This window comes from Penaeus chinensis, chromosome 31, assembly GCF_019202785.1.
Source record: "Penaeus chinensis breed Huanghai No. 1 chromosome 31, ASM1920278v2, whole genome shotgun sequence".
Taxonomy (NCBI): domain Eukaryota; kingdom Metazoa; phylum Arthropoda; class Malacostraca; order Decapoda; family Penaeidae; genus Penaeus; species Penaeus chinensis.
This window is the reverse complement of record NC_061849.1, coordinates 16,558,177-16,569,621: the sequence shown is the minus strand read 5'-3', so window position 1 is coordinate 16,569,621 and position 11,445 is coordinate 16,558,177. Positions and strand designations below refer to the sequence as shown.

General features: G+C 42.3%; 1 protein-coding gene across 1 annotated transcript in view; it reads left to right on the top strand.

The window, feature by feature from the left end:
- LOC125042181 (proteasome subunit alpha type-3-like) overlaps positions 1-5,755 on the top strand; it is a 7,347-nt gene extending 1,592 nt beyond the window's left edge. Inside the window, exons 2-7 of the mRNA XM_047637666.1 lie at positions 705-787; positions 1,063-1,186; positions 1,490-1,591; positions 1,982-2,125; positions 4,102-4,214; positions 5,038-5,755. Of these exons, the coding sequence (XP_047493622.1) occupies positions 705-787; positions 1,063-1,186; positions 1,490-1,591; positions 1,982-2,125; positions 4,102-4,214; positions 5,038-5,215 (744 nt within the window). The 3' untranslated portion in view covers positions 5,216-5,755. The remainder of the gene's footprint in view (positions 1-704; positions 788-1,062; positions 1,187-1,489; positions 1,592-1,981; positions 2,126-4,101; positions 4,215-5,037) is intronic.
- The last annotated feature ends 5,690 nt before the right edge of the window (positions 5,756-11,445 follow it).

The following is an 11,445-nucleotide window of genomic DNA, read 5'->3' as shown; positions in this document are numbered from 1 at the left end:
GAGCAATGCTAAGTAAATACTACGATGTTCATGGATTAACATGAAGTACCACCAAGGTTGTTGGTTGGAGTAATACAGACTTGGTCTCAAAGGGTACAGTTAGTAAGTTCTGTATTGTAGCTTGATTGTATTTTGTATGGAAGTCAAAGACATTGAAGAGAAATTATATATTTGTATTTCCCTATATAAATATTGTCAAAAACAATGATTCCCATTGCAGTAATGAGAATTCCATGCATTTTTCTCACTTTATTTCAATTTCAAGGTTTTAGTAGGAAAATGTAAAATGACTAGGAACTTTTGAATATAACAAAGACCATTAATGAAATGTAAATAGCAACAAGAAGTTATTGTTGTATTGTAAAAAGATAATTATTTGTCTTATTTATTTTCCTTATTTGGACACTGAGTAAGAATAGAATAGGCTGCTATGATTGTTTTAACCCCCCCTACCCCCCCTAAAATAGGGCTACCTGCCATGTTCTATTCCTTCTCCCTCTTTCCCTCCCTTTGTGCTTTATCCTTTTTCCCTTCCCCTTATGTTATACTTTTTGATTAATTAATTGACTTTATTTTTTTTATTTAAGGTAATAATTATTTTTTTTATTTAAGGTAATAATTATTTTTTTTATTTAAGGTAATAATTATTTTTTTTATTTAAGGAAATAAGGGAATTATTAAAGCATTTTTGTTTTCCTTTCCAGTACGATCTTTCAGCCTCACAATTTTCGCCTGATGGCCGAGTGTTCCAAGTAGAGTATGCCCAAAAAGCAGTCGAGAACAGTGGGTGAGTGAGGAATTATTTCCTTTGTTTGTTTATTTTGTTCACTTATTTTTGTATTTTGTTCAATACAAATACATATGTTGAGAGAGTAATAGGTTATTTGTTAAAGGATAGAGAGATGGAAAGGCAGATAGATAGAGTAATGAATCATTGCTGCTTGTGTTCATATAAATATATTACATGGTTATATTTAGTGGAAGATTTAGACTAATTTCAGAGTATCTTTTAAAGTTATACTGATGGTTGATTCTAACTTTTCCCAATGTTTACACTCATAGAACTGCTGTTGGCTTACGCTGCAAAGATGGTGTTGTGTTTGCTGTAGAGAAGATTATTACCTCAAAACTGTATGAACCTGGGGCAAACAAGCGCATCTTCACTGTGGACACACATGCAGGAATTGTAAGATTTTTTCTCATTTTGTTTTGGAACATATTTGCATGTGTAATGTCTATTTGGTCATTTTATTATTGTTGAAAAAATATTCTTAGATTATTATTGATAGGAATAGCTTTTAAATTAGTCTACTGTTATCTATATTTATTTTTACATCCTATCATTGGCTCTACTAATGACATTAGACATACATCTCATTTTGTTTTTCATTCTTTTTGCTCAGTATCTTATTTTTCTTCCATAGTTCCATTTACAAGTCATTCCATCTATCATTGTCATTACTTAATCTCTTTGTTTTACGTCCATCAGGCCTGTGCTGGATTATTAGCTGATGCTCGTGCTATCGTTGATGTAGCCAGAATCGAAGCTTCTAATTACCGTGCCGAGTATGGAATGCCCATCCCTTGCATGGTGAGTTTGTGAAATTGCAAGCATTTGTTTGCAAGACAGATGGAAATAATAGAAGTTGGATTTGGCAGAAGAAGGGATGTGATGAAAGGAGGGAAAGATAATAGAATATGAAAACTTGATGAATGAGTTTATTTTATTCATTGTCTGAATTTGTTGATGTTTTAAAATTTCTTTCAATGTCCTGTAGCACTTGCATATGGGTACTTTGTTCTTGAGTAAATATACTGTAAGGTTTGGTAATTTTGTCTCAAAAGGATATCTCAAAAGGCCACAGTGAAATGATCTGCAGGAAAGATTTACTCTTGATTTACATGAACCTTTCTCTCCTTGTAAACAATTTCAAAGGATTACATCTTTGCAACCTGTTTAACTGAACTCTTAATTTTACAGCTTTTGGCAGAGCGAGTGAGTACCTACCTTCATGCCTATACCCTCTACTCTGCTGTAAGACCATATGGCTGCTCTGTAATGATTGGTGCCTTTGATAAGGATGGACCACAGCTTTACCTCACAGATCCAGCTGGCATGTGTAATGTAAGTTTTTTTTGTATTATGTCCATTATAAGTTTCCTTTATTATAATTATGCCCTTTGTAGTTTTCCTTTTTGTGATAAATACTGACATTTATATTATATAAAAAGAGGAATAACATAAGAAAAGGAGATATTGTGTTCAACAAATCTAATATGATATAGGTAGATGTACAGAACAATGAAGTGTCTATGAATCTGATGCTATTAGGTAAATGGCAGAATTTTTGATAGAAATAATAGGGTATGCTTTATTACGACACACATGAAATATGAAAAATATTTAGACAATAGGAGAACATAATCTTTTCTTGTAAGCATTCCTTTTTATTTCCATATTATGATATACAAATAAGGAAATATGTGCGTAAAAAAAAAGGTTTCAAGGCTGTTTGAGAGATCAGCACATTGGATGGGGTGCATCTGAGGTTTTGTTTTGTACTTGTAAAGAGAGGTAAAGTATCTGGAAAATGGCTGAGAGGTAGCAAGCAAATATAGTATAATTTCATATAATGTTAATTGAAGTTAAAGAAAGCAAGTTATTACTATATACAAGTATATATTAAGAGGAAGAGATAGAAATTGAAAGGAAATTACATATAGAAATTAAATGTTTTGATAGGAGGCAGAAAAGATTTACCAGTTGGTATCTGAAAAAGAAACGGAGGATTGAGACAGGTACCAAAGCTTACCATAGATGTACCCTGTATAAGGGAAACATTCTGTGGTCATGGTAGGAAAAATCGGTAAAGTTTATAAAATTGCTATAGAAACAATTGTCTTCTAATTTTCTTCATATTTTGATAGTTTGATAGTGCCATCTGTTAGGGGTTGACTTTCAACAAGCATTTAGTGTTTAGGTTTCTGCTTATCATCCTTGTGTATGCTCCAGATGTGAAAGACTCGCCACGAATTAGACTCGTTTTGTATTTAGGAAGGGGCTTTTGCATTATTTTGATTGATAATCGAGTGTGGAATGTAATGTCTATGAGCCATAACTGGAAGAGTGTTATCTTTAGAAAGGACACTTATTTCCATGCTGGTGATCCTGTTCCTGCCTGCCATGACTGATGGTACAGGTTATATTACAGAAACTTGAATATTATAAAAAAAGACACAAATAACAAAATGTTATTATTATTATTGCACTGAGATATAGACTACGAAGAGATGAAGTCTGTGCAAAGAAAACTGTCTATTACCATCTTGTGATAAAACAAAGCAAATTACAAATATACACATTGGAAATTGGCTGAAAAGCTAAAAACACTTATGCTGGAAAGACAAAATAACAATGCAAAGGGTGCATATCCATTAGTGTGTCCACTTATGTAAGCCTAATGCCTGAATTGATGGCTGTAAGGCATCTGGATCAAATGGGTTAATAGAGGAAAAGCTGAAGAAATTATTTGGAAAAGTATGGGGTGAAGCATTTATTGGTTGCAGGCATTTGAATTTGGTTTTGCAAAATTTATGAGGATTGATTACTAAGGATATGTGAGGAAAACATGTAAAATAATTTATTATCCTATAAAACAACAAAATATTTACTTAGAATTATTGATAAGTATATATAAATAGTAAAAAGACAACATAATACCAGGATGTAATTCTATGGTTTGTAATAGTATGTGTGAGGGTGGGGGGGAACTGTGGATTAGCTTAATGAAATCTGCCGTTTAGTTCCAGAATTGCTACTTCACACACACACTATTTTCCTTTCACAAGAAGATAGAATAGGAAAAATGGGACTTTATGATTAGCTCAAACATAGGAGTTGTAACCAGGGAATGAAGGCATGGGGGTAACATTGCCACAGTGGCTGAAGGAAGCTTGGGCAAAACACGTCTCGTTTATGGTAAAAGAGCTATGTGAAAAAGTCCCACTGGTTTTTGACTGGTCTTTCAGGATCATGGTGAGTAAGATGTTGGGATCATGTGATACTCATTTGGACTGAAGTGGTTTTTATTTTATTTTCAGGGTTTCTATGGATGTGCAGTAGGCAAGGCTAAGCAGAATGCTAAGACAGAAATCGAGAAGCTGAAACTCAAAGATTTAAGCTGTAAGGAATTGGTGAAAGAAGCTGCAAAAATGTAAGTTTTGTGCATTGCTTGTGGTCTTGTATAAAAATAATTAAAATGGTGATATTTCATGATACATTTTCCAAGGAGAACCCAGTTCACCTTGAACAGGATTTACTATAGGATGAATCTTAGGAAAAGTATGAATTCAAGTAAATCATTTCACACAGAACTTTTGCATTATTCGCTATTTTTACAATTGAAGCGGAATAATTCATCCTGATTCTAGAAATTACATAATACTTCATTTCTTCCTTCTCTCTCTTTCTCTCTCTTCCTCTCTACCTCTCTCATCCCTTTCCCAATCTTTCCTTCTCTCTCTTCCTCCCCTCCTCTCCCTTCCCCAATCTTTCCTTCTCTCTCTTCCTCCCCTCCTCTCCCTTCCCCTCCCTCTCTCCCTCTCTTCCTCTCTCCCTCTCCCCCTCACTCCCTCTCCTCCTCTCCCCCTCTCTCCCCCTCTCTCTCTCCCTCTCTCCCTCTCTCCTCTTCCTCCCTCTCCTCTTCCTCCCTCTCCTCTTCCTCCCTCTCCTCTTCCTCCCTCTCCTCTTCCTCCCTCTCCTCTTCCTCCCTCTCCTCATCCTCCCTCTCCTCTTCCTCCCTCTCCTCTTCCTCCCTCTCCTCTTCCTCCCTCTCCTCTTCCTCCCTCTCCTCTTCCTCCCTCTCCTCTTCCTCCCTCTCTTTCCCTTTATTTTCCTGTTCTGTATCCCTCTCCAGTTTAATATATATATATATATATATATATATATATATATATTCATCAAGATTTAAAGAAGTCCAGATCTTTCATTTGAGCAGCACACCTATTATTTGCCTTTATTTGCCTCCTCCACTACAGCATCTACCTTGTCCACGATGAAGTAAAAGACCGTCACTTCGAGCTGGAACTGTCTTGGGTCTGCAAAGAGTCTGGGGGCCGTCACCAACGCGTGCCGAAGGACCTGTACGAGGAGGCGGAAAGATATGCCAAGGCAGCCCTAGTAGAGGACTCATCAGATGAAGACGAGGAGATGTAGAGGCGAGTGAGTGGGACTTACTAGACACAGAAGGAAGTAAAACAAATGGTGTATTTTTGCCTCCCCCTTTTTTTTTTTTTACTTTTTCATTATTTGTGAAGACTTGGGTGATACCGAACGAGATATCTGATAAGATAGAGTCTTGGGTACATAATTGTTTGGTCGTTGCTGAAATAAACAGTTACTCCATACATGAAATATTTTGTATTAACACATCCCCCTTTTATAACAAAATCTTGTGAATTTGAAGATCGTTTTGAATGATATGCCCTCATTGAATATGTCCTGCATTTGGGATCATACTCCTAGTGGGAGAGTGATCTATTGAAATTGATAATAGGTATTGTTCAGAGTCATTCATGAATGGCATTTTATTTACTGGTTACATGAAATTAGATGTTTTTATAGCCTATTGCTTTTCAAAAAGAGTTGATATTTCAAGCAATAGGAATTCTACACTGGTTATAATGAAAGGGAGTCAGGTCATGCTAACATAAAACACTGTTTTCTGTTTGTGTGAATGAATAAATTTAATGAGTATTAGTAATTTTTATTAACCCTTTTGAAAATGAGAAATGTATAAGTCCATCAAAGTTTTCATCCATGATTTATTTGTCCACAGTCATCTATCATGACAAAATCAAAGTTAGATATTTTGAGAGTATTCTTTTTGTATTCATTTCATAATACTTAGAAAATTAGAAAAATAACTAGAGATATAGAAGTTATTGTAGATTAGGATGGTACAAAGAAAGAATAATTAGATACAAAATTATAATAAAAATCAAGTAAAGTGAAATTCTCAAAAAATAAAAAGTTATATAAATGATTCAGGTAGAAAGTACATTTACATAACCATATTACATACGAGTTCTTAAACAGAGCAACGAGAATAGCCACATTAGCATCCCTTGCTTGTTGTCATGGGGACTGAGGCCCGGTGTTGGGGATCAGCCTGCCCTGGACCTCAGCCCTCGCCTCTTCTAATTCTGCATGGTCTTTTCTTCTCCCCCTTTTCCTTTCCTTCACTTCTTTATCCCCTTCCTCTGTCTGCTTATCCTAATTGTTAACTCATTTTTACCCTTTTCGTCACAATACTGCATACTATATGACTTGACTTGAGTTTTTAATCACCAAATCCCCCCCCAATCCCTTGCCCGTTGTTGTCGTGGGGGGGGGGGGGGCTTAGGAGGCGGAGACTGGGACCCAATCCTGGGGAACTCCCCAACCTTGGGACTCAGCTCTCGACTCAACAAATTTTGCATGGTCTTTTTTTTTCCCTCCTACTTTTTCCTTTCTGTCCCTTCACCAACCCTTTCTACTATCCACTTCCTAAGGTGTGAGAGCCGTGCTGAAAGGATGAAAGGCTGACTTTGTGCCAGTCCTGAACGGCCTGAGGGAGCCATGGGCACGGTATTCCCCTGCTTTAGTTATCTAGCCCTTACCCCAAGGGACCCTGAGGGGTGGACCGTTTCTCTCCCCAACATACTCCAGGCTTATCATGGCCAACAATGAAGATTTTATACCATTATTAAATAGCACATTTATTTTGCTTTTAATCATTAACCATTAACCATACCATTATTAGAGGCAATGAGGCTTGCCTCTTCATCAAATAGCTCCACCAATTCAAACTCGCCTGATTCCCTGATCCCAGGCTCTCTTTTGACCATGGCTCTGAACACTACAACTAATATCCCCTCCTCAATGCCTACTAGTACAGTATCCACCCTAATCAACACCCCAGGAGACATTTCTACTCCCAACATGCTCATCAACTATACCCCCACAACCTTCTTCATCAACTACCCCATCCTCCCTTATTACTACCTTACAACCTTATTGTCCACCTCCCCATAACACTACCTCCCTCAACACTACTCCCATCTCTACAAAATTCTTAAATAATATATAAAGCCCAACCAAATGGGACCGATTTTTCGTGATCCCTCCCACAGCTTCTCACACTTTCTGCTTTGACAACCTGTTTTAATTCCTCAAATGCATATACATCCTTCACTTGATCTGACCCCCATACAATACATTACTTTACCCAACCTTAACCCATTTACTCGTAAATTCCTTTGCCCAGCTTTGACAACTAATCACTAACTCAACCACCCTTCACTACCATTTACTATAGTGCTATATGACCTTAGATGTCTAGCACATTTATTTTGCTTTTAACCATTAACCATCACCAAATAGCCAGTTATTAGAAACTACCTATCTCACCTGTTTACCCTTTTTCTTTTACTTTAAGAAATGGACTTTTGTATCATTTCATTGTCTAGAATATTTTAATGACAAATTAATAATCATAACATCAATAACAATAATAACAGTATCGATAGCAATGGTATTAATTTCCCCGCCAATTCAAGGAATGGGGAAATCAGGATCGGTAACTAGGGCCTACTGATAGACTCCTTGCCAGCTGAGCACTTGTGGAGCCATCTGTGTGTAACAAAATTCACCAATAACTACAGGGGACAGAACATAAATCTGGGGCGAATAGGTGGTGTGGTGGTTTGGTTTGCGAAGTTCTAGCTTCGCCCGGGCCTTCTAAATATGGCCCGGCCTGTGTCAGCTTTTTACGGCTGTCTCATTGAGTTGTCTGACACTCGGTGCTTACCGTGGCGGTGGGATTGCCAGTAGGCGCTCCTGCCGCCATGGTGTAAGCATTTCGCTTAGCCTCTTTACCAGCACGGCGGCTGTTGTGGGCGGTCCATGTCTCAGGAATTGTGTATGGTCACAATTTTCTAGGTAGTGGACTAGTGTGGCGTTCGGCTCGCCGCAGTGCTTGCAGCACCTTTCATCGCGTTCGATTGTTGGGATAATCTGCCATGCACAGTGGTAACCTAGGCGCATTCTGTGAAGAATGACTTCTGTACCTCTGCTGCTTACTTCAGAGAGTGCCAGCGGTTCATAGCCTGTGGCGTCTGAGTACCAGCTGGCCGAGGGGGAGGTTCTCGTTTCCTCTCTGTGGAGCTGCCGTAGGAAGGTACGACCGACCAAGGCACACTTCTCCATAAGTAATTTTCGGCTCGGTTTTATCGTCATGGGATTTGGGGGCATACCCCTGCCAGCGACGGCTAGTCTGTCAGCAAGCTCGTTCCCTCTGATGCCGATGTGGCTTGGGACCCAGTTGATGATAATTCTTCTACCCTGAGCAAGAATTCTCTGTGCCATTGTGAGAATCGTGGTCAGTAGGTAGATGTCTGTGGGTGAGCTGTGCTGAAGACAGTCAATGGCTGCCCTGGAGTCTGTGTGTATGACCACGTGTCCTTCCCTTAGGGACGCGTGGCCTAGGGCTCCCATGATTGCAACTGCCTCTGCCTGTAGCGAGGAGGCGTTGTCTGTTACCCTCATGGATCGCGTGGCATCCCTTGCTGCAAAGCCGGCGCCTGCAGTATGGTTCAAGGGATCGACCGATCCATCCGTGTAGTATGTTCTACTACCCGGAGGAGTGATGGCTGCAATGACCCTGTGGGCTTCTGCCTTTAGGCTAGGCATGGGGTATAGGCTCTTTTTCATTGACAGGCTCATTATGTTGAACTCTATCAGGCTCAGTGCCCACGGCGGGGCTTCGGCAAAGTCGGGGTGGGGGGAGTCCATGCCCTTAGCACTTCCAACTCTGGGGTAGAGTGGAAGTTTCCCAGGACTTGTTGATGAGTTGCAAGAGTGCACGCTCACCTGCTAGTCCTAGGTGGGAGATAATGGGGTACGAGATCCCATCAGAGCCCGGGGCTGTGTTGGAACTGGTTTTATAGGCTTTCCTTAGTTCCCTCAGAGAAAAGATAACGTCTGAGTTATCGGGTTCGGCTGCCCTTTCTCTGATCTGAGCGTGTCTGTCTGGCTGTAGACGCTCTTGTCTTGCCCTCAGCTCGGCTGGCAGACTGTTGCTGCTCGTTCTCGCAGAGAACTCGTGCGCCAGTCTGTTAGCCTCTGCTAGGGGGTCGTGATGAATGCACCTCGGGGCTGAGCGGCTGGTAGCTCGCTTGACCCGTTGCCACAACTCTGAAAGGGTGGTTTGGTGGTCGAAGGACTCACACCATTCCAGCCACTTTTCCTGCCTGACTCTGTTGGCAGTTTCCTTGGCATCCGTGACAGCTTCCCTTAGGAGGGATAAGTTGTCAGGGGTTCTTTGCCTTCGGAATAGTTTTCGGCACATGTTCACCCTGTGGTTGACCTCCCTGATCTCGTCATTGAAGTACCAGGCGTCTTTGTGACTTCTGGACCCAGGCCGAGTTTTGGGTATGGTCTGTGAGGCTGCTTCATTAATGGCGTTTAGCAGGCTAGCTTCGAGCACTTCCACATTTTCGCTTTGTGGGGGATCGTTGCATCTCAGACAGAGGGCCAAGGCGTTTTGAAACGCCTGCCAGTTGGCCTTGTCTGTTTTCCATCTTGGATTCGGTCTTAGGATTTCGGCTGGGCCAGCATCCATGAGGGTAGTTATAGTGCCGTAATGGTCACTTGTGACGGTCTCATCGACACGCCAGCCAATCCTCCCCACCAGAGTTGCAGTGGCCAGGGTGAGGTCTAGGACCCCTCCTCTGACATGCGTTGGCTCTTGGGTGTTGAGGAGAGCGATCTCAGGGAATGTCTCTAGCACGTCGGCTATGTGATAGCCGGCCGCATCCGGTGCCCGGCAGGGAGCCAGGATGGGGTGGTGTGCATTGAAGTCTCCCCCTATGATCACTCGGTCGTGTGCAGCAGAAGCACAGACCTGGCTGATGTCTAAGCTTCTACAGCGTGGCCGGCTGTACACATTGTACAGTTTGAGGGGCCCCCCGGCCAGGTGAACCTCGACGGCAAGGGATTCAACATCGTCTCCACAGTGCGATGCATCGGCTATTGCGGAGCAGGGGATTGTTGCTCTCACAAGGGTGATCAAGCCTCTTTTGCCAGGTGTTCGTGGCAGTGTGAAGGCATGGTACCCTGAGAAGCGAACAGTGTCCACTGTTAATGTCTCCTGGAGCATGACAATGTCAATGTTCCTTGATCGCACTACTGCTTGGAGAAAAGCGTTCTTTGCAGAGAAGCTATTGATGTTCCACTGTAGGATGCTTAGATGGTGTGTCATGATGTTACTCAGTGATAGTTACATCAGAGACATCGTCGGAGTCTGACAACTCCATTGCGAGTTCCTCGCTGGTTGAGGGCTCCTCGTCTATTGTCAGGCTATCCTTGGGTCCACTGGGGGGTGGAGAGCCTTTGGTAGCTCTGACTTTGGTTGGTTCGGCTTTTCTCTCAGGCTTTTTCTTGGCTGGCCTTGCTGGCCTTGCCTGGGCAAGGTCAGCGTGATCTGGCTCTGGCTGCACAGATTCAGCCTGTTTTGGCTCTGCCTGTGAAGGCATGGCCTGGTTTGGAGTGGGGAGGGGAGTCTCGTCCTGGGGTGAGGGTGAGGCTGGTTTTGCTCTAACCAGCTTTCTTCCCTTCAGGGCTGCGACAGTCTGGGTCATTGCCGTCATGGCGACCGAAACTGCCTTCTCGACCTCCTCACTCGACCTCCCCAGGGCTGTTGCTACTGCTGTGACAACAGCAGTTAACAGGAGAGTCATATCGTCCTCGTCAAAGAGGAGATGATCATCTGTTGGGGAGGTTTTTGTGGTGCTCTTAGAAACTTTTTTCTTTAGTTTCTTTTTCTGCACCTTTGGCATTGTCGGAAACTCCTTTTTGTTGAGACATCCGGTGTCGGCTGGGGGGCGGCTACCTTCCTCTTAGGAGGTCAGGAGGCCTTTTCGCTTTTGTTCCTTCCCCAGACATGGGTGCCCGGTAGGGCAGGAACAAAGTCTGGTCGGTTTTGAGCAACCTCTTGTCGCCTGAGGGCCGCCTCTTTCCTGACAGAGCAAGTCAGGCTCCAGGCATGATGCTTCTTGGCACAGTTGGGACATTTGGCTGTTGTGTCCCTCTTTTCCTCTTTGTATGCCTTGAGGCATACCTCTGTGTTGTGTGCCTTGCTACAGACACCACATTTAGGCTTGGCTGTACAGTTAGCCTGGTGGTGACCGTATTTCTGGCACTTGAAACACCGAAGTGGTTCTGGCCCATACGTTCGAATGTTGTAGGTGCCCCAGTTACCCAGATCAAGGGTAGTGGTTGGGGCACCTTTCATGGTCACCAGGACTTACCTGGTTGGGGTCTTCCCCTTCGACATTCGGGAAGCCTGCACGACCTGTGGGTGTGAAGCGATCAGCTCCACATCGTACGAGACTGAGAAGCCAAGT